This window comes from Chinchilla lanigera, unplaced genomic scaffold (genome assembly GCF_000276665.1).
Source record: "Chinchilla lanigera isolate Chin_1 unplaced genomic scaffold, ChiLan1.0 scaffold00074, whole genome shotgun sequence".
Lineage (NCBI taxonomy): Eukaryota > Metazoa > Chordata > Mammalia > Rodentia > Chinchillidae > Chinchilla > Chinchilla lanigera.
This window is the reverse complement of record NW_004955475.1, coordinates 4,807,951-4,831,945: the sequence shown is the minus strand read 5'-3', so window position 1 is coordinate 4,831,945 and position 23,995 is coordinate 4,807,951. Positions and strand designations below refer to the sequence as shown.

Below are 23,995 nucleotides of genomic sequence, written 5' to 3'. Positions count from 1 at the left end.
GGCTCCCTGTGTGCCGGAAGCCCTCCTTCTGGGGAACGATGAGGCTGGGAGTGAGGCGCCGATCCGAAGACCCCAAAGACCGGCGCTCCCCGCCCGAGGCGCCCCGTGTGCTGGGGGCCCACCCTCCGGGAGCTACGAGGCAGCCATACATGAATAATATTAAGACTTAAGAAACAAAGAAACCTTGTCATTTATGACAAAATGGGTGAACCCAGCATTCACTATGTTAAGCAAAATATAGCAGGTTTAGAAATATAAATGCTGTACCAGAATTAAAAGAACTTTTACAACTCAACAATAATGAAAAGACCACATCTTTTTTACCCATTCCTCAATTGATAAGCACTTGAGCTGTTTCCAAGATTTAGCTATTACAAATTGCTGCTATATACATAGGTGAACTATATCCCTGAGGTATGATGCTTTTAATTCTTCCAGGAAGAAAGGGAACAGCTGGATTAAGTGGGACCTCTAATCCTAGTTTTTTGAGGAATATCCAGACTGATTTCCACAGTAGTTGCCCCAGTCTGCTCTCCCAGCAAGAGTGAAGATGGCTTCGTTTTCCTCCACAGCCCATTCCACATTTGTTATTGGTTGATTACAATGGAGTACTACTCAGGCATATAGAAGGACGAACTTGAGAATTTTATAGGTAAATGGATGCAACTTCAGACCACACTCATAAGTGAAATAAATCAGACTAACGTGTATAAAAATCATATTGACTCACTGGTATGATCCACAGAAAGAGTAAATAAAGTACAAAATGTTCAATACATATTGTGAAATGGGAAGAAATTGTTCAAAGGTAAAAAGAAGCTAGGATGAGAGAAAGGAGAAGGGAAGGAAGGGAAAAGGAAAAAAATAGAACATAGCTATACTACTAGTTTTTTATTGTTCATTAAAAAGAAAGGTGTATGCTAATACCATTTGGAGAATTTGTTATTTGCATATCTTGAACTCTGAGTAACTATTTTAAAGATAACAATGTGCAATGTATTAACTATGATTTTTCTCCTACTATATTGTTATGATATTTTGTTTTACTTTTTCCCATAAAAACAGAAATGAAAAAAATCAGGCAAAGTAATTTAATAGATACTTCTCTAAAGATGTACAAATGGCAAACAAGCACACAGAAGATTTCCAAAACCACAATGAGATGAAGAAATCGTGCTAGCAAAACATCACATCTACATGCAAAATAATAAATAGTAATCCTTGTGTCACACTATATGCAAACAAAACTCAAAATGAAAGACCAAACCGTAAACACTGAAAAAAGAACTATAACAAGAAAAGAAATATTTTGAACCTTGTAACTTTGGATTACACAATGGTTTCTTAGATATGACATTAAAATGTACAAGAAACAAAGGAAACACATTACAGTGCATTAAACTTTTAAAATTTTGTGATTCAATGACATCATCAAGAAAGTGAAATGAGAAAAATACAGTCATCCATATTATAGGTTCCAATATTCTGAACATATATTTAAAATTACACTTCAAAAAGGAGAAGCAAGTAACAAATTAGCAAGTGTTTAAAATATTTGACCATAAATTTCTAAATAGAAGATATTCAGTGTTCAATAAGAATGTGATGAGAAGCTCAATATCATTAACCAATTAGAAAAAATGCATATTGAAACCAAATACGATACTACCTCTCAGCCATTAGGAAGCCTAAAATTAAAGAGACAAAAAATTACAAGTTCAGAGAGAATGTGGAGACTTTGGATCCCTCATACATTGGTGGGCCTATGGAAAACAAATTACTGCTTCCACAAAAACATATAAAATAGTGGATCAATGCAAAGAAAACTAATGGTTCCAGAAAAATATAAATATACAAACACTACATGAACCATCAGATCAATCCCTAGTTATACAACCAGATGAAATGATTCATATTTATACAAGTATCCTCACAGCAGCAATTACCAAAAGACCAAAACAATCCAAATGTTTATCAGTGGATGAATGGATGAATAACTTGTGGTACATACATATGAGGGAATATTATTCAGCCATAAAAGAAGTGAAAATTGTTATATGATACAATGTAGGTGAATCTTGTGAACATTCTACTAAATTATGTAAGCCGGATACAAAAACATCACAGAGTGTGTGGTTGTGTTTATATGAAATATTTCCAATAGGCAAATCTATACATGAGGAATGCAGATAGGTGATTTCCAGGGACTGGAAAGTGACAGCAACTGTGAGCAACTGCTTGATTGGTACAGAGTTTTCTTTTAGAGTTACATAAATTTTTTAGAACTGGATACAGGTTACACCACTTTTGTGAACTTTAGTTCACAAAAAATGATGAACTAAATATCATTGAATTATTTACAGTGATTAGTTTATGTTGCATAAAGTAAAATTCAATTTAAAACACACAAATGAGTTGCCACTTCATAGACATCAGAATGCATATAACAAATATAATGAAAGTAATAAAAGGGTATTGCTTAAATATAGAGAAAGTATAAGCACCATGCATACCTGGTGGGGATATAAAATAGTTCAGCTATTGTGGAAAGCATTTTGACTGAACCTCAGTAATTAAACATAAAATTATGGTATGCCTAAATAATTCCACCACTTAAATACAAATCTGAAAGAACTGACAACCATGTTTATATACAAACTTGTACACCAATGTTTACTGAAATATTTTTTCTTGATCCACTCTGCTTGTCTGTTTCTTTTTATTGGTGAATTGAGACCATTTACCTTAATGTTTATTACTGATATGTGTTGACTTATCTTGGTCATCTTATTTTCCCACTGTTAGTTCTGTACTTTGCCCCTCTGTTTAAATGCTTACCTTGCTTGGTGGTAAGGTAAGGTATTTCTTATTGTTGGTCTTGAAATTATGGTAATTTTTCTCTTTGTAGAATATCTTTCAGTACTCTTTGTAGGGTTGGTTCGGTGGTCATCAATTTCTTCAGTTGATCTTTGTCATGGAAATACCTTATTTCTCCATCATCATAGTTCTGCAGGGCACAAGAATCTAGGTTGGAAATTGTTTTCTTTCGGGACCTGAAATACTTCACTCCAAACTCTTCTTTACTTGATGGTTTATGTTAAGAAATCTACCATGATTCTGATTGGTTTCCCTTCACATGTGATCTGTGGTTATGGATAATTGGAGCTCTATATGCCTCACTTACCTGTACGTCAGGTTCTTCTCCCATGTTTGGGAAATTTTCTGTTATTACTTCTGCAAATAATGGTTTTACCTCATTCATGTTGCCTCCTGCTTTTTTGTTGATGCTTATTAGTCTTATATTGTTTTTCTTTGCATGTAGCAGCTGTTGAATTTTTATTTGCTGGTTCCTTGTTATCTCTAAGAGATCTTTCCTGACATGATCAAGAGTTGCATTGCTGCCTTCAAGGTCTGAAAGTATATCTTCCCATTTCATTGAAGCAGTTTTGCCAGTTTTCAATGAAATTTTTAATTTCCTGCATATCTCTTTGAATCTGTTTGATGCATTCTGATTCTTTCCTATACTGTTCATTCAAGGTGTGCATCATTTTTCTATGTTCCTCTATTTTTTATCTATGTCTTCTTTTGATATGCTGAGCAATATCTTCATTATGGTTGTCATTTTTTTTTTACATGAGTGATTATTTCTGATCTGATTTCCTCTATAGCCTGATACAGTTTGTACTTCAATTGCTGTCATTTAAGAAATTTCAGGTGTATGACTTCCAATATTCTTCCATGTTGATATTTTCTGGACTTTCTGCCTCAGAATTACTGAAGAATTACTGTTGTGGCAATAGGGCAGAGCCCTACAGAAACATTATATAATAACAAAAATGTAAACAACCCTAATATTTATCAAATATTTTCACTATGGACTTCAGGCTGGCTTGAACTCTCTTTGAGCTTAGTCTGCTCTTGAACTAACAGCAATCCTCCTGCTTCAGGCTTCTGAGTGCTAGGATTGCACACATATATCATTGTGCCTGGCTATCAATTGTTTTAATGAATTAATAATTGTGGTGTATCCACAGCTTGGAATAGAGTGACCACAGTGAAGAACAAAATACTAACATATGATAAAACATGCTTTAATTTTGAAATCATGCTAAATATACAAAGACAGAAAAGGCCATGTTTATGTTGCTTCACTTTATGAAATGTCTTAAATAAGGAAATATATGTAAACATACTAAATTCATGGCAGCAAAAGACGGAAAAGAGTAAAATGTGGAATGACTAAAAATAGTTATGGGATTTCTTTCTAGGGTGATGAAAATATGCTGCTGGTAATGATTGCACAATTCTAAATATGCTAAAATAATGTAACTTTTCACCTGATAATCATAAATCTTAAATAACATAACATCTCAATGAAAATAGAAAAAGGAAACAACTGAATGGGAAAAAAACTCTCAACCTAGAATTTCACACTAAGCAAAATGTTTTAAAAATACAGCAACAATAACATTTCCAAACAAAGATAAAAGAATTCATTCCTAATCTAACTATACTATTTGAAGTGTAAAGGCATATTTTCAGAGACATACTAGTATATAAACAAATAAGTGGAAGAACTCAGAAATTGTTAAGAGGAGATAAATACAAAAGATTCTTTAACATTTTTAATCCTTCTTTCAGAAAATTGACTAAAGCATGTAAAACACCATTGTGTGATAGGTTTATAAAAATATGTAAACCTAAAATATATGATGAAAACTGAACCAAAATGGGAGAAATGCATGAAAGTATTCTGTGTAAAGTTCTTGTACTCTGTGTGATGTAATACATAATTTGAGGATGGACTGTAAATAAAGCTGTACATTATAAATACTAGGTCAACTACTAAATTATATTAAAGGACATATAAATAATTACATGAAGTGTAAATGACAAATTAATCAATGTTACAGAGTAGATAATACAGAATAAATCCTTATCTATATGAACATGGGATTTTCATTAAATATGTTAAGAAAACATAATGCAGAAATGACAACCTTTTCCTCAAGTGACAGTGAGACAGAAATTTACACGACAGAATATGGGTTTGGAGCCATACCTCACAATAAAAGCAAAAATTTCAACAAGATGGATCAGAAACTTAAATGTAAAACATAAAACTATGACACATTTATGAAAATTTGTAACTTTGCTTTTGGCAAGGTCTATTAAGATGTTTCTCACACTTGTTAGGAAAATTAACACACTATTCAAGGATATTGCTTTGCATTTTTTAATGTCCCTCTGAATAACTACTTGTGCATATATGTCTGGATATTTTCTGTGCTCTGTATTCTATTCCATTAGTCTGATTCTGTCTTTATGCCTCTACTACTATATGTGTAATTGCTGTACCTTGATAATATAATTTTTTGTAGGAAAAAGTTTTGCACATAGGATTAAACAATATACATTCAAAAGTTACACATAATGGTTAATGCTATCACTCATTACTTTAAAAAGTTTATGAATCTCCAGTCAAAAACAACAATGTAGTATCTCTCCTGAAATATCATCTCTATGCTTTCCAAGTAGACTGCAGGACACACATCATCTCGAAATGTCCTCAGGAGGTTCTGACATTAAACAAGTAACAGAGTAAAAGCCCAAAATCCTTTCTTTCCAGTGGAACAGATCAGGACAGTGACATAAAGGACTACTTAAACTTCATCTTTTTTCCTTATACCTTGTGTAGCTCAGCCTCCTTCACCCTTAAGTTTGATCCAGTCCAGGGTTACTTTGCTTCTGCCAATTTCACCATGTTCCATGGCCTCCCTGTTGGCCTTCATGGCACTGGCATCTTTGTCACTGGGGAAGTCTACAAAATTAAACCCCTTCAAGGACCCAGTTTCCCAGTCACTGACTATACTTGTTTGAATAGAGCTGTAAAATGATTCTTTAAAAGGACTTTTTGATGGTTTACTCAGACTAACCCTTCACAAATGAGGTTTCCAATGGATAGTTTCTTGAGTTATGTGGCCCTCTTTGTCCTTGGAGCTCATATGATCACCCTACCCTCAATTTTTCCTTTATTATAAGAATTAAAAGACTCTAGAGCATCTGCAAATAAAGTAAATTCTATAAACTTGTACCTTTTAGATTTACCATTTTGGTTAAGTTGTCTTCTCAAAAACTGCCTAAAGAGTTTCTTCTGTTGCACTGTAGGAGAGGTTGCATCTCTTTCTCTATTAAGTTCAATATATGCAATTCCTCTATTCTTCCTACCCTTGCTAACTAGTATGATTTCTTTGGCATCTTCACTTATTTTAATTCATCTTGAGTCACATTATAAGTCAGATTTTTGGCAGAAAGTGTTCTTCAATTGCAATTATTTTGTTGTATTTTCCATTAGGTTTCTCTATTTTAATTTCATTGCTAAAGACTTTTAAACAAGTGAATTCCAAGATGTTTTCCAGGTCTTCAGAAGATTCAAAGTCCATGTAGCCAAACTTCCTATTCATACCACTTCTGACATGCACAAAAGTGAGATCCTTTTAAGCAAAAATTTAACTGATACCACTTTTTATTCAAGACCAGATTTCTTAGAACTCATATTTCCAACCAAGAGATTGAAAACTGTAGTTGGTTTTGTGCATTTCACTTTATGTTTCTTGGCTTCAAGAAAACTGTAGTTGGTTTTGTGCATTTCACTTTATGTTTCTTGGCTTCACTTTATGTTTCTTGTTGTTCGGTCATTTTCTTTTTGCATTTTCCAGGTGCTGCTTCAAAAGGATCTTCCTCCTCTTCCTTACTCTTCCCTTTGCCTTCAACATCATAATCTTCATCATTTTCCCCATCTTCATCCTTATCATCTTCCTCCTTCTTAGCCACATTTTTCTGCTTTTCTGAAGTGGCTTTTGCAGAAGCTTTCTTTTGTTTGGTTAGTGTGGTGTCCATAGCTGCTTCTTCTTCAGTTGTCTTCCTGCTCATTATATCCTCTTCCTCCTCAAATTCCTCCTTCTTGTTATCCACATCCTCTGAGAGAGAAGAACAAGGTAGTTCTTTCACCACTTTTGGTTCAAATTCTTCATTTTTCTCATCATCTTCCTCATCAACTTCCTTCTCACTGCGATCATCTTCCTCATCATCACTGTCTTTCTTCTTGGCATTTTTTTGCTGTTCTTTGCCCCCTTGGTAAGGGAAACAGCTCTCTTTTTGCCTGAGACTGCTGCCACAACCTTGCCTAGCCTGGCTTCTTTCTTGTCTTGGTGGGTATAATTGTGGGTGTAACCTTTTGTGGCTAGTGTGGCTGCTGCCACCTTTTTGCTTTGGATGCCAGCAGGAGTAACTGCAACCTTTTTGTTTGGCGAAAACAAGACTTTTTGATAGAGTCGTGGTAGCATTTTAATTACTCTGTAAGGGATGACAACCCCCTCTCCACTGCTGTCACCTTTATTTTCCAATTTTTACTCATCATCACTATCTTCTTTTAACTCCTTTGGGACAGGTGCAATTTTCCTAGAGATACCTTGATTTTTTAGCAGCCTGTGTAAGCTTCACCATAATGGCAGTTTATATCAGTAGTTTGTGCAGAGTACTAATGTTGCAAATGAGCCAAGGGCAGTGATGGTGAACCTTTTAGAGACTGAGTGCACAAATGGCTATACCAAGCCCACTTATTTATCACAAGTGCCAACTTTGCAATTAAACCTGAATGCTTGACTGCCAGGGATACTGGGACAACATGGATCACATGCCAACAGAGAAGACTCCATGTGTTCAGTGCAGCACACATGCTATAGGTTCACTAACAGTGACCTAGGGGAACCTAAGCACAGTTGATGATGGTTGAAGGTAATGAAGAAGCAGGAGGGTGTATGTCTAGCTGCCAGCTATAGCTTAGACTCATAAATTTAAATAAGGAAGCATGATGATTCCAACTTCATTTATCTTTCTCAGAATTGCTTTGGCTAGTTGGTTTTTTTTAATTTACATAACTGTAGGATTCTTTTTTCTTTATTTGAAGAATGCCATTGGGACTGAGATTATAACTGTAATTGTGCTGAATTTCTATGTTATTTTAGGTAGTATGGACATATTAGCAATATCTGCAATGCATGAATATGGAATGCCTTTTTGCTTATTTGAGTCTTCAGATTACTTTATGAATTTTCCATGCAAAAATCTATTATTAAAAAATCTATTATTTATTTGGCTTAACTTATTCTTGCTTTACTTTTGATACCATAAATAGGATTGTTTTCTTGATTTCTTCAACTAGATTCTTATGTGTATATAAAATATGTATCCATGTTTGTGTAATGGTTTTGCATTTTGCAACTTTGCTGAACTCATGTATTCATTCATTTATTCTAACAGTTTCTTGTGAAGTTTCTTTTTTTCTTAATGTAGGATTATCTACAAATATGGCATTTCCACTCCCTCTCTTCTAATTTAGATATGTTTTATTTCTTTTTCTTGTCTAATCTTGCTGTTATTTTCATTACTATGCAGATTGTAAAAGGCAAGAATGGGCACCACTGCCTTATTTAATGTCACTGATATAGTGAATTTTTTAGAAAAGATAATGGTATAGAGATACACAATAAAATAGTGACTACCAATGGACAGGGAGAAAATCCAGAATAACAGTACAGAAAATACAAAGTAGATTACAAGTAAGATGAAAATTCTAGTAAACTAATGCACAACACTAGGATTATATATAATGAAATTATATCATATTAGGCATGGTTTAGCTGTTCTTGCAAAGAAAATAATGTTGAAATCATGAATGTGTTAATTAGTTTCACTAGAATAATCATTACATTATCCCACATCATCATGTACATGGCTTTGTATTCTGGTTTATTCTATCCCTCCTGTGTCCTCAAGTTTCCCAAAACTTGGGTCATCATCCTTTAATTTCCAACACTCACTCCACATATTTCACCTCACTCATAACTTTAGCCTGTCCCTAACCATCTTACACCCCACTGCTCTGAATACAAGTGTAAAATCATCTGACTAAGAGGAAAATCAGTGCATACAAGTGCACAGTATATGTTTGACTTTCATACATAATTTTCCAGTGTACTTTCATGGTCAGAGGTAACAGGTTAATGGTTACCATAGTTTATTAGTAGTAAAGCTGCTCTTGAAACTATTGTTATTGCTAACTATACTACAATAATCCAATGTCATACATATTATAAACACTTTTTTCCCCTGTATGAAAACACTGTGACCCTATGTGTGGTCATAATCACCAGCACAACCCAGAACCAAAGGATTAGGAGCAGAGTCAAATAGTAATCTTGCATCCTTTACAAATTGGGAAGCTAGGGATTTGGGATAGCTATAAGAAGCCATGTACATCTAGAAGACATCCTTGAAGAGCAGAAATCTCCTAGGGAAATATAAATACTTGTGAGAAAGCAATATATCATAAGAACTTGGCAAGTATCAACATAGAAAACAAAACAAAAAAGAGAAAATAGAAAATGACAAGATGCAGAAGCAAAATACAACCCCAGAACCACAGAACACCAATTTCTTTGAATAGTGGTAATCCCTTGGTTCAATCCCACTCCCAAAAAGGAATGCTAATTTGCCTTAAGTGGAAGTTAGGATAAGCCTTAGACTACACTTTAAACACCTCTTAAATGAGGAAAACAAGGCAAAAACTCACAATCTGTTTTTCCTAGAAGTACTTACAGATTTGGATGAAATATGTTCTTCATGAGATCTCCAAAATACTTTAACATTCCTTGGCCTAACAGGAAGTGACCTATTTTTACTTGTTTTTACTCATGTATAAGGAACATTGTAAGACAGGTATCAGTTCAGTTTTATATGACAATTTATAAGTACTGACTCCAGAAAGGTAAACCTCTTTATAACTGTAGTCATATTTCATTCCATGCACATCATTCTCAATTATGACATTCATAATATGTCCTATTACAAGGAGGATAGATTTTTAGTGCAAATGTAGCTAATTATATTGACAATAAAATAAGACTACTCAAGTGATTTCAAATTATGGAAGAAATGTGGAAAGACAACCACAGAAAAGTCTCATATCCATTTATAAAAGTATAATCTGGGGGGCTGAGGATTTAGCTCAGTGCCACAGCACGTGCCTGGCAAGTATAAGGTCATGAGTTTGATTCCCGGTACCAGAAAAAAAAAGTATAATCTGTTAGATTGTTAAAAGTTACACAGCTTGAAGAAAAATGAGTTGCTCATTTCCAGAAAATAAAGTATTTAAAACATCTGAAATATTTCCAAGAAAAGCTATAGTTAGCCTTGATTAGCTGATTCAGTCCCATGTAATTAATTTCTATTCTGCTTGATGTTGGGTTACGTATTTTTCAAGAACTCATTATTCTCTCAATTACAGTTCTGGAAATCCTGATTCAGTCCCTAGTAGTATGGGACTTAGTTATTTTAAACAAGTCTATGAGAAGTTTGTGTCCCTGAGTACTGAAATAATGCTTATAATGAGTTTTTGTTATAGATGCTTTTATGTTGAAGACATGCACTCTGGCCTGTGGCTAATTGCAGGAGTTTTCATGGAATGTCCAGGGTAAAATAAAAACTATCTTTGGATGATAAAAGACTTTAAATTTTCATGCTTAAATAGTTGATGTAAATCTATTTTAATCAATTCACAAGTTTTCATCTTTCTGTTCTGTATAGCATTTTATATTTAAGGTTTTATGTGATTTGATGTTTGCCTTCCTGGGCTTTGGTCTTGCTTTTGGCCAATTGCTTTCTACACTCCTATTTCTTCCTTTTCTTGGAAGGTGAATGTTTATCTTATGCCACTGTACATCAGCAGCAGCAGTATTTAAATTTCTTTTTGATTTTTACAGGGACAGATAGGTAAGAGTTTGCCTTGAGTGTCAACAGAGACTTTATGATTGGACTTTCCAACAATAATGCACCTGTTAAAACTTTACACATTTTAGAGATGAAATAAATGTGTTTTACATAAAGAGATAAACATACACCTCTTGTGGGCCAGGGATGGAATGTTATGATATAGATCTAGAATGCCTCCCAAATCTCTCAGGTCCTCAGAGATGGAACTTTTGGAATGTGAACGGGTTATGGAGGTGCTGTAGCTGATTTCTAGATAGGAAATGGGCACTGGCTAGAGGTGAGTCACTGTAGGCATGATCTGAAAGTGAATATTTCACTCCCTTACTCCATTCTGCTTACTGACCACCATGTAAGCAGTTTTCCTCCATGCCAGGCATTTCCACCATGCTATTTCTGCATTTCAGTTTACCAACCATGGACAGAAATTTCTCTAAAACTTTAAGCCAAAATAAACCTCTTCTTAAATATGGAGGTATCTGCTATTTTGTTCCAGCCAAGAGAATGTGACTAAGGGAGAGTTGAAACTGTTTCACCTTGAGGGTAGGATGCTACAGTTCACATAATGCTCTGATTCTCTGGGGAATAAAGCATAATCTTAGCCACAGACTGCACATGCACATGGGTCAGCAAAACCTTTGGATCCCTGTTACTGGCCTGGAATTATCTATGATATTCCAGAGCACCCATAAGGCTGTGGCAAGTTCTGCATACAAACATGGGAAGGAGAGTCCTTATCACATAATATAAGGGAGCTGAAGACAGAGGTCTACAGATTTCCACTTCAAGGCCCCTGCCTCTTACAGTAGCTACCTATTGAGTTCTGCTTTATATAAGGAAGGTGTTTTCTCTTTTAAACATTATTCCTTTAATGAATTACTGATGCTAAGTTTGTAATCCTAGTTGGCTGCAAAACAGCAGGGTCCACCCCCAGACACAACACATCTGTTTTTTCCAATAACTGATATATTTGTGTCATTTAAATACATGATAATCAAATATGTTATGATTTAAGTGTGCCATTATTATTGGTTTTGTTTGTTTCCTCTGGTTTTCATTCTTCTGTTGTTATTCATTATCTTTTATTTACCAGACATGATATCTGGCATAAAAGTTGCTTTTTCAGAAACTGAAAAATGTTATGCTAATTTTTTCATACCTGTAAAGTTTCTAGTGACAAATTCAATGTCATTAGAATTGCACTCAATATATAAAGTTAGATGAGAAGACATGCCTCCCAATCCATGTCTATCACATCATGCTTCACAACAGCCAAGTTATGGAATCAGACCAGGTGCCTGTCAACAGATTACAGAAAAAAAGTATAATTCAGCCATAATGAATGAAATAACCTCATTTGGAGGAAAATGGATGAAAACTAGAGTTCATCAAGCTAGTCAAATAAGCCTGTCACAGACAGACAAGTATAAGAGGCATTTTTGCATATATAAAAACTAGAAAAATAAATAGCATAAAAGAAGAAGAGATTATTATGGAAGAGAAAGAATAGTAGGAGGTGAGAGAGAGAAAAGGGTCAAAGAGGGTAAATTCAAAAAAGTGGGTAAGATCAAGGTACAACATATGCATGTATGAAATTTTTACAGCAACACCAACTAATTTGTACAATTAAGGTGCACTGAACAGTGCAATAGTTTAAAGTTTTATTCTTACTATTTGTAATACACAATGATTACATTCATCAGACAATTGGTACTGGCAAAAATGTCTTATATCCTTTTCTCCACTTGATTGGTCTCGCTTCAACCCTTCTTCCCCTCCCCATTTACAAAAGCATTGTTTTCATTTTGTGCCCCCCATGCATTTTTATAAATCCCTTTTTTCTTGTATCTCTTCCCTCCTCGCTTGTTCCCCTTTCCTGTTGAATATGTTCTTCCCACTTTCCCAAATTATTCCTCTGTTTTGCTCCATATTTACACATTGTGTTTCACAAGCAGGAGAAACAATGTGTTATTTGAACTTGTGTGTCTGATTTACTTCATTTATCATTATTGTCTCAAGGTACATTCACTTACATAAAAATGACTCACATTAATCATTCTTTACAGCAGACTAATGTTCCACTGTTTATAAATACCAAATTTTCTTTATACATTCATCTGTTGAAGAACTTAAGTCTATTTTCAATATGGAACTGGATATTACTTTGCTGCTATAAACATGGCTATGCATATATCACTGTGACATGATGACTGTACGTCTTTTGGTAAGATATGTAGTAGGGGCACTGCTAGGTCTAATGGAACCTCTCATTTCAGTTTTTGAGGAATCGCCATACTGACTTCCACAGAAGTTGTACCAATTTACACTCCCACCAAAAATGGACAAGGGTTCCTTTTTCTCAACAGGCACACCAGCATTTGTTAGTAGTTGATTTTTTGATGATAGCTAATCTTTCTAGAGATCAAATCTCAGTGTTATTTTGATTTACATTTCTCAAATGACAACTGATGCTGAAAACTTTTTCATATACTTATATGTTGTTTGAGAACTGTCAATTAATTTCACATGTTCATTTTCAGTGTAATTTAATTTTAGAGGTCTTAATATTTTAAAGTGCTAAAAGTAGTCAAGATATTACACTTTTATTTAAAGAGTAGCTGATAAATATTTTTTCCCATTTGTAGGGTTGTCTCTTCACTCTGTTAGTGAATTCTAATGACACTGTGCAACAGCTTTTGAATTTGATGTGATCCCTGTAGTTGACTATAGAATTTCCTGTGCAATTGTGGTTTTATTCATCAAGTCTTTACCTATCTATGTTTTGACAGGGTCTCTAATTCTATCTACTATCTGATTAAGTATCTCTGTTTTTATATTTAGATCTTTGAGCCATTTCTATCTTAATTTAGCACATGGGGAGACTATGGCTCTATGTTCAGTATTCAGATTATGGAAACCAATGTTTCCAGCACCATATATTAAGAGTTTATATATTTTTTCCAATGAAGGTGTTTGGCCACTTTATGAAAGATAAGACACCTGAGTATGTTTGGAGCTGTTTCCCCATCTTCTATTCTATTACAACCATTGGGTCTGTTTGTTTCCCATTGTTATACTGTTTTCATCATGGTAACTTTGTAGTATAACTGCAAATTGAGGGTTACATGCTTCTGGCCTTGCCTTGTTGCCCAAAATTGTTTATCCTACTCTAAGTCTTTTCTGGCCTATTTGAATTTTAGGATTATTTCTTCTAGTTCTGTCATGTAAGCTATTAGTATTTTGATTTGGGGTTGCATTACAGTTGTATAACAGTTTTAGAAGTATGGCCACTTTCACCATAATGGTTCTGTTCATCCAAGAATATGGTGTATCTTTTCTATTTCTGATATCCTCTTCAATTTTTTCAGAGTACTGAAGATTTCACTGTAAAGGTCTTTCACTTCCTTAAATTGACTCCTATTTCATTCTTCTTAATGCTACTATGAAACGTGTCATTTCACTAACTTCTCTTTGAGTGAGTTTATTATTCATGTACAGGTATGATATTGATTTTTTATTGTTGGCTTTGTATTCCACTATGCTACTGAACTAAGTTATTAAATTTAGGAGCTATTTGGGGGAGTGTTTTGGGTATTCTAGGTAGAGCACCATGTCATCAGAAAATAATGATAATTTAACTTGTTCTTTTCATATTCATGTTCCTTTTATATCTTTCTCTTGTCTAATTGCTCTGACTGTTTCCAGAACTATAGTGAACAGAAGTGGTAATAATGTGTATTTGTGCCTTGCTTATGATTTCAGAGTAAAAGCTTTCAGTTTTAGACCATTTAGTATGAACTTGGATGTTCATTGGCCATATGTGGCTTTTATCAGATTGTATTTCTTGCATGTGTATTGGACTTTGTGAAATTTATCTGTGCATCTATTGAGATGATCACTTAGTTTTTTGTCCTTGATTGTGTTAATGTACTGTATGACATTTGTGGATCTGTATATGTTGAACCATTTCTCAGTCCTTGGGATGAATTTTACTCTGTCATGGTGTATTATCTTTTTAATGATTTGATGCATTCTGTTTGCCAGTATTTTATAAATGATTTTGCATCTATATTCATTGTAAGACTAGCCAGTAGTTCAAATTTTTGACTGGAGCCTTCTCTGGATTTAATATCAATGTAATGATTGTTTGTAGGAATGATTTGGGGAGTTTTGCTTTCCTTTCAATTTAGTAAGACTTCATGGAGAAGTGTGGTATTCAATTTTTAAAGGTCTTACACAGTTCAGCAGTGAATTGGTCTGAATTGGGCTTCGCTTTGTTGGTAGTTTATTACGATTTCGGTTTCATGCACTGATGTGTTATTTAAAATTTTTTCAATCTTGTTGATTCAGCTTTGGTAATTCATATGCATCTAGGAATTTATTTCATCTGAGTTTTCAATCTTATTAAAGTTCAAGTTCTCAAAGGAAGTGTGAATGATATACTGCATTTTGTATGATCCATAGTTATTTTTCACTTTTCTTTCCTAATTGCATGGAGTTGCCTTTTTCATTTTTAATAAGGCTGCTAAGGTTTTCTACAATTTATTGAATTTTCCAAAGAAGTAACTCTGATTCACTGATTTTTGTATTATTTTCCAAGACTCAATTGAATTAATTTCTGCTCCAATTTTTATAATTTCCTACCTAACACAAGGCATAAGTATAACTTGAACTTCTAGTACCTTGAGGTTCAACATTAAGTAACTTATTTGAACTTGTTCTATTTTTGAAGTGAGAATTTCCCCTATAGAATTGCTGTCCTTGCATCCCACGAGTTCCATTTCTTTCTTTCTTTTTTTTTTTTTTTATGGCACTGGAAATCTAACTCAGGACATTATGCTTGCCAGGTAGGCGCTTTTGCCACTGAGCTATATCCCTGGCCCCTCCATGAGTTCTAATATGAAGGATGGCATGTATAATTGTAGAAATTGTATAATCTCTTCCTTCATTTCATCTGTGACCCGTTGGTTATTCAATTGGTTGTTATTTAATTTCCATATATTTGGGTAATTTTCATAGATTCTTTTGCTAAGTTTTTCTAATTTCACTGGCCAATGATCTGATAATATGCATGGAACAATTTCAAATCCTTTGTGTTTACTTAACTATGTACTATGAGCTAGCATATGGTCTATTTTGAAGAAAGTCCCATGTGCTGCTGAGAAAAATGTGCAGCCTCTTTCTTGGTGGGTGAAGCACTCTATCTACTAAGTGCCTTGATTCAGGGCTTACATTCAGGTCTAGAATTTCTTTGTTAATTTTTTTGGCTACTTATTCTCTATATTTTTGACTGTGGGTTATTGTTTGCCATTACAATTGTATTAGTTCTTAACTGAATTTTGTATCCATTAGTGTTTGCTTTATATAGATGGGTGTGCTAGTATTTGGTGCATATATATTTGTGATTTTTCTCTCACTTGGGTTGTTTCATTAATAATTATTTACTGACCTTCTTTGTCTCTTATGATCAGCCTTGGCTTGAAATTGACTGTCTACAAATGGAATTGCTGCTCATGCTTTTTTACCAGGATCCTGCCGCATGGCATATATTCCTTCATTTGACTTTCAGTCTATAAATGTCTTTAATTTAAATATGTTTCTTTTATGTAGCACATTGTTGGATCTTGTTTCCTGATTCATTATGCCAATCTGTTTTTCTTGATTTGTGATTTGAGATGATTCACATTGATTGTTATAAATGACAGATATTGACTTCTCCTTGTCATGATATAATTTTGCCATTACTGATTATATTAACAGCTTGCTTTGCCTGGTGGATTCATTCTATTTGGATTCTTGGAACTGTCTTCATACTATTTTTTTTCTGGGGGTGTTTTTTCTCCAGTACCAGGAACCAAACTCACCACCTTGCGCTTGCCAGGCAGGCGCTTTGCTGCTGAGCTAAATCCCCAACCCCTGTCTTCATACTGTTATTCTACAGTATCTTTCAGAAATTTTGGCATGTGGGTTTGGAAGTCATAAATTGCATCAGGAGTTACTTATCATGGAAGGATCTTACTTCTGCATAAATTTTGAAAGATAACTTTATGGGGTATATCAATGTGTGTTGGAGATTTTTTTTTTTACAGGGTTTGAAATACTTTACTCCAAGATCCCCTTGACTTAAATATTTGTGTGGAGAAGTGTGTTGTGATTTGGATAGGTTTCCCCTCATATGTGATTTTTTTCTTTCTTCTAACATCTTTTAATAAATCTGTTCTTGTGTTGAATTTTTGGAATCTTGACCACTATATGCTTTGCTGTAGAACATTTCTGATCACAGCTGTTTGGAGTCCTATATGCCTCACTTATCAGTGTGTCAAATTCTTTTTCCAAGCTTGGAACATTTTTTCATATTCCTTCTGTGGATAGGTTTTTTATATCTTTTGTTCTATCTTGTGATTTTTTTCTTGTTTCCAGCTAATCTTACATCATTGTTCGGTAAGTACACTGAGAAGGAGAGGTAGGCAAGGATGTATGGACTGAAGTGGCTGATATGACATGGATAAAATTGCAGATGGCTATAGAAATGACTACCTGCTTACTGAAATTGTCCTTTGCAGAAACTTTGAAGGAGTAGAACAGTTATTCATAGAGACTATCTTGTTTGCATTCACTGGAAAGTGCCTAGATCCCAAGAATTTTATCTAACCCTAGCAATGGCTTACTATAGCAATTGTTTACCCCAGCAATAAAGGCTCAGACACCAATTGGCTTAGAGCCTGTGTAAGAGGGGGCAGAGTGAAGACCCCAGGTTGAGAAGCTAATATGTAGCATGTCACTACCATGTTACTTATCACAGGCCAGCTTTTTCTCCACTTTCATGATCATATGGATAAACCCCTGCTTCAAAATACTTTCATTTCTAAATTCCTCATTCTGTGCCCTGGATGACCTAAATTCCTCACTTTGAGTGGAGGGAGCTTGGGTTTTGAGTCAGCCTTATCACCTACATTTCTCCACTCTTACATTCCTCATCAGAGTGAGGATAAGGACCAGAGTAATGGAAGTTGTGTCACAGCAGACACCTATGTCCCCAGAAATGTGATGTAAAGTTCTTTGTATCCTCTAGTAGCTATCAGATTGATTTTCCATGGTCCCTTGTTATTTTTAAGAAGTCTTTCATTTGAAGATAATCCACTGCAAGCCTTTCTGCTAGATGTGATATTGGATCTTCACTTTACTTTATTCTGCTCTGTATATTTTCAGTAGTATTTTTAATCTGATGAATATCCATTCAAATCTGTTTAATGGAATCCAGTTTTCTTTCTATGTGGGGCATTCATAATCTTCTTCTCTTTACTAAGCTCTTCTTTTTATCTGTATCTACTATAGATTCACTAGCCACTTCCTTCATTATACTCCTCATCTCTTTAAATATCTGTGTAGTTATTTCTGTTTAGAAATAATTTATCTTATTTATCCATTTTGTTACTTCTGCTATTAGCATTTCAGAAAGTTCAGCTGAGTGGATTTCGGTTTCTTCCACCTCAAGGTCCCCTGGATTTGCCTTGGGTGAGCTGGGGGTGTTGGATTTCATCTTTGTGTTCTCATTTTCTACTTTAATTTGTTTTCTGAATTCAGGCTTGTACATTTGTAATGGTAGGTAGCTTTATTACTGGTGTTGAGACCTCTTAAGAAAATGACTACTTTTTAGTGATGTCTTCTAGGTATAGTTGGTATTTAATCTTTGAGTCTATTCCAGGACCCTACCTCTTATGGCTATTATGGATAAAAGGCTGCAGCCCATTGGACATAGCACACAGTTGCTTCATATGGGGCTACAATATTGCTTATGATCTCCAGATATCTAGGCATTGGCATAAAAGAAAGAACAATTGATCATAAAAACTGTCACCTTAGCTAAAGTAAAGCAGTCACTAATAGCAATAACATCAAGCAAAGACTAAAAAAAAGGACAAACGGTCATAATTAATAGTTTGCCATCTTTAACACTATGTATAAGATTTGTAGTTATATAACACAGTCTAAAATGTTGGAAAATTATATGCAATAAATATCCAATCAATAGGGCAATTTTATCCTACAGGGAAAATTTAAAAGGGGGTCACATGTTTTCACTGTGTCTCTATAATTTTAAACTTTTTATCTCTTGCCATGAGCTGGTACTCAGGGAGAATGTGTAAATTCCCAGTTCATTTTTCTGCATTGTGGTCTCTCTCTTAAATTTCCCTGTAGGCTCCAATTTATCATTCAGATCCTTCCTGGGTCCCATTCCTTCCTTGTTTTCTTTCCCAATTTGTTATTTTCCATTGTCCACTTTGAATCTTAGAGAGGATGATTTATTGCTGCTTACTGCTCTGCCATCTTCCCAAAAGCTAAGTCAACTACAATATTTTTAAAAAGAAAATTGCCTTTTCTTTTGTCACACTATTTTCACTACTTCACTTTCAGTTATCAAGTTCAATTTCTCTGTGTCTTGGTGTGCAATGTTTTTAGTTCTTTGTAGTTGAATTTGTTTAATTTTTGCTAAATTTTGGTAGTTTTCAGCCATCAGCTAAATTTTGGTAGTTTTAACAGAGTCCTTCTTCCTCTTCCACTTCTGGCACTCTGAACACACCTACTATAAATATTTTCTTATTGTGCTGAAGTTTGGTTTATTTTTTCAGTCCATTTTCTATTATACATAATTATTAAATTTTAGTGATTCTTTCAAGTAAGTTCACTTATTTAATCCTCTATCATGTCTTTATGCCACTCAGGAAGGATTTTTAATTTTACTTTTCAGTGCTATAATTTGAATTGGTTCTTTTATATAAAAAATAGTTTTAAAAAATTTTAATGTTTGTTGCTTTCTTTCAGAACTACTTGCAATTGTTAACTGAAGCATTATATTGATGCCTGCTTTAAATTGCATGTCAGATAATTCCAACATTAAATCTAGCTCAATACTAGTAGAAATATTGTCAATTTCCTGGTTCTTGATATGAAACATGACTTCTCAGCTTACTGAAGACATTTCAAACAGTATGAGTGTACTACTCCACTTTACATTACTATAATGAAGTACCTAAGGAACTAATTTTAAAAGAGAAAGAGTTTAACTCACGGTTCTAAGGCTTCCAGTTCAGGATTAGGTGGCCCCATGGCTTTGGAACTCTGATGAAGGTATCCAATTTTGGGCAGTGTGTGTTGCAGCAAACTGCTCATATCTTGACTCAGGACACTGAGAGAGACTGAGAGTCTGAGGTCTTCTAACCCCCTCTAAGACCATACCCCCAATAACTGAAAGATATCTCACTAGGCTCCACCAGTTAAAGGTCTACAGAACAACCAAGTACTACAACCCTGAGGACTAAGGTGATTATAAGTATACATTTGATGAACAATGTCAATATTTAAACCATAGATAGCAATGAGACTGTAGATCCTATTTAGCATTCTTTTTTAATTGAGAAGTCCCCTTTTTGACATGTAGAAGGAAAGGTTGGGGTAGTGTTCATCTTCCTGTTGGGCCTTCAAATTCTACTCCAAACAAAAGCAGAATACTCACACTGCCTCATTCTCATTAAAGACACATAACCCTAAAGTTATGCACTCTCCTTACCTTTGTTTTCACTTTCCCAGCCAAAGGAGCAAAACAATTTTGACAGTCATTGCCTCATTGTAAGTGAAATGCATCACTTGTTGCTACATGGTCACATTTGAAAGCTCAGCTTGCTACTGGACTCTACTGACACAAGCAAGGGAAATAGATGTATTTCAAATATCCCCATCTGCTATCATGTGGTTCCTCTTTCCTGGTACTGAGTAGTAGCAGAGGTTCTGATTTCTATGGAGTTCCACTCACACCAGAGGGGGAGAAAAGGAGAGGAATCATAACATCAATAAATTAACTGTACTACTTATTTCTGTTTCCCTGATGACCAGTCAGAGGATAGACTCAGCTCCTCATTAGGCCCTCTGATACTCTTTATCATTTACTCTTAAAATATATCTTGTCATGTGAGCTTGCTGTGGTATGCAGAAACATAACTCCATGTGCCTCCAATCACAGCTGAGGCCACAGCTGTCCCATGGTACTGTGACACCCCTGGGCAAGATTACATCAGCTGAAAACATCCTAGTTCCTTGAGAACTGAGTAATAATTAAAAAGGGGTTTCACCTTGGGGAAGGAACAAACTCTTCACTAGCCTATCATTTCTCCCCAGTGCCCTCATCAGCACAAAATGCCCTTATTAGCATAAGATCATCACCACCCTTTGAGTCAACCAATAATTCCCTCACCATTTTCCTCAATGTAAATAAGGCTAATAAATACCAAGGTTTTGGTTGCCTCATGTCCTTTTTGTTCCCTGTGAACAACTGGTCATCCCAGATCTCTGTTAAGATGTAGCCATTTTGTCTCTTTTTTCTTTCTTTTTGCTGTGCACTATAACACCTTGCAGAATATTGGGAAGTCACTACAGAGGTCCCTGATAACTGTCACTCATTGTGACCTGAGCACATGACATTCTCATCTGCCTGGTAGATTTACTAGGAGTGTTTTGATGGCATTCACATTTTGTGTGAAAATTATAGGGCCATCTGGTATGGACCTAAAGTAAGTGCTTTTGACACTAGCAATGCATCTACTAGGATTAAAACATGGGGAAATTTCCTTCCTTAAAATCTTTCTTTAATACCTCTTTCTTTAAAATCTCTTTTTAAGAAGGCAAAGTGCAACAGTGTCAGGTAGCAGTATCATCAAAATGCTTCAGGAAATTATTCAGTATAATCCTTGGTTTCCCCAAGCAGGATCTTTAGATATTGAAAATTGGAACAAGGTGGTAAAAATTTAAAGAGAGTTTATGGCAGAGGAGAAACTGTTTCTCCTGAGAACTTCTCAGCTTGGAGATTGGTAAAATCTGTTTTAGGTCCCCTATGTACTAGTAATCCAAAAATTCTGTTTTAGAGCACAAAGACGGAGAAAAATATAGAGAAAAAGAAAAGCCACCCATTGCAATACTGGCTCCTGGGGGAGACCCAGAGATAAACGAGGTTTATAGAGTAACTCCGTGCTGATGAGACCCAGAGATAGATGAGGTTTATAGAGTTACTCCTTGTAGAGTAACTCCACACTTCCAGAACATTTTAAAGGTTGATGCAATGCACACAAGATGCCACTGAGGTCATCTCCCCAGGTGGTTGTGATAGAGGAGGAGGTAGCGGCAGTGTGAGATCTGCACCAGAAGGAATAAGGTGGCTGCCACAGGCCAGCCACAGAGCCATGTATCAGAGAAGTATCTTTTCTTTCCTAGCTTCCCTCAGGCAGGCTAGGCATGAAGGTGCATGCCTGTAGTCTGAGCTACAGGAGAGGTTGAGGAGGGAGGACTGCTTAAGTACAAGGACTATTTACACTATGATGAATGGAGTCAATGTTCACCTAGCACAAATGCTGTTAGAAGAATAAAATGTGTAAGTAGGTGACAGAAGGTGTACAGATGACAGAGCCAGAAACTAATGAAGGAAGAGGTCATGGAAATGGCAAAACTCTTAAAACAAAGTAAAATAAAAACATAATGCATTGCCAAGAAAGAAAAAAAAATTCCAATCTTTAGAAAACTACTTTGGGAAGCTAATGAGACCCCAGTAGTTTTCATATCCTTATCAGAATTATACCCCAATAAATGTTGCTAAAAGTAGTATTGTGATATATTTACATTGGTCACCATCTGCAGATGAAAAAAAAAAGTCTCATTAAAATATGTTCTGGGCAGGTGTAGTGGTGCACACTTGTAATCCCAGCACTCAGGAGGCTGAGGCAGGAGGATCATTTGGAGTTTGAGGCCAGCCTAGGCTACAAAGTGAGTTAAAAACCTTGACCTGCATGATGAGACCCTGTCTCAAAAAGACATAAAAGATGTTCTTGTTACAAAATTAAATTAAGAGACAAAGGTTTCCATATAGCTATGACGTTTGTTATTGCTAATTTCATGATGTAGTGACTATGTTCATGTCTTTAGGTCTTCTGAGATAGAAAATCAAGATTATTTATAATGATAAACTTTTTATTTTAAACTAAGAAATCTGCCTTTTTCTTTACCTTATGCTACTTCTGATAAGACATATATGTTAAATTAAGATGAGATTACCAGTCAAATAATAGCCATTAAAATAATTTTAAAGTATATGTGTCCATCTGTTCTAAACTAAGGAAGACTGGTAAGTGTGTTACAAAACTAATGTCATCATGATTATCATGCTAAAATATTGTGTGTGGTTTGATTTCAGTTTTCCTCTATAAAGTATGTCACTGTTGTCTGATAACATTCTACAGAGATTCAGCTAACAAAATAATCACAATGGATAAAATCAACAGTTCTCTGGCTATAGTTTATATTTGAAAGTACCTGATATAAAGATAAAATTATAATAGTTTAACTTATTGCTCCCACTAAAATACTTTTTCTTACATGAGAACAGACAAAAAGGGCCATCATATACAAAAATATTGTTTATCAGCCTTTACAACATTACGAGTTCCTAAGATTTTGTCCCCTTAGATATAAAGAATTCATTATATGGATGATATTCTACCTGCTGTTGCCTCCAGAGATATTTTCTTTTGGGCTTTCAGACAAGCCAAACAGGATTTGCTTAAATAATGGCTTTGCACTACTCTGGAAAAAATAAAGCTCTCTCCACTTTATAAGCATTAAGGAACTATACTAGCAGAGAGGATTGGTAAGTCTCAAAAGATTCAAATCATGATAGACAAGCTTCCAACTTTTTTTTTTTTTGAAGATAAAAGGAGGGAAACATTAACAGACATACAACATTTTACAACTTATCACAAGCACAGTACAGCCAATACAGAGTTACAAACAAAGCAGTAGGGAAGTAACAATGCTTGTTGTATTACATATTGATATCTTCAAAGTGGCTTCTCATGAAAACAGATAGAGACGTGCAATATTGATCAATCAAGGACTCATTGACAGTTTCTTTCAGCAAAGAAAGAGAAGACAGTAGATCAACTATGTTAACTATCCTGTACATGCATACAAACAAAATTTCTCCTTCTTTCCCTTCTCTTTACCCACATCCCAGGTGCCCTTTACTGTTCAGCGGTTTCCTATCATTTCACAGTCTATCATATCTCCGAGGTTAAATTAACTCTTTCAAGGTTTACACTAGTGAAACAATGCGGTGCTTGCACAT

At 34.9% G+C, this 23,995-nt stretch overlaps 2 protein-coding genes across 8 annotated transcripts in view; both read right to left on the bottom strand.

The window, feature by feature from the left end:
* The window catches only part of Zc3h12b (zinc finger CCCH-type containing 12B), a 485,919-nt gene that overhangs the window by 330,163 nt on the left and 131,761 nt on the right, over positions 1 to 23,995 (bottom strand). The window contains exon 1 of one of the 7 annotated variants that reach the window (XM_013502832.1): positions 2,839 to 2,929. The exons of 5 other annotated variants lie outside the window; for them this stretch is intronic. The gene's annotated coding sequence lies outside the window, so the exon portion shown is untranslated. Of the gene's footprint in view, positions 1 to 2,838; positions 2,930 to 23,995 lie in introns of those variants that run through there. One more of the 7 variants, XM_013502833.1, reaches the window with a different exon arrangement.
* On the bottom strand, positions 6,645 to 12,062 carry LOC102024110 (nucleolin-like). The gene is made up of 2 exons (XM_005401704.1): positions 11,990 to 12,062; positions 6,645 to 7,298 (listed from the first exon to the last, which is right to left on the bottom strand). Exons 1-2 carry the CDS (start codon positions 12,060 to 12,062, stop codon positions 6,676 to 6,678), a joined length of 696 nt encoding a protein of 231 aa, XP_005401761.1. The 3' UTR covers positions 6,645 to 6,675.

Bases quoted from the DNA above. Each gene is read 5' to 3' on its own strand.
- LOC102024110 (XM_005401704.1), bottom strand. From the start codon at position 12,062: ATGTCTTCTCATCTAACTTTATATATTGAGTGCAATTCTAATGACATT. The intron at 7,299-11,989 runs GTATGAAAAAAT...CCAAACAAAAAG, and splicing joins TGTCACTAGAAACTTTACAG to GTTGCAGTTACTCCTGCTGG.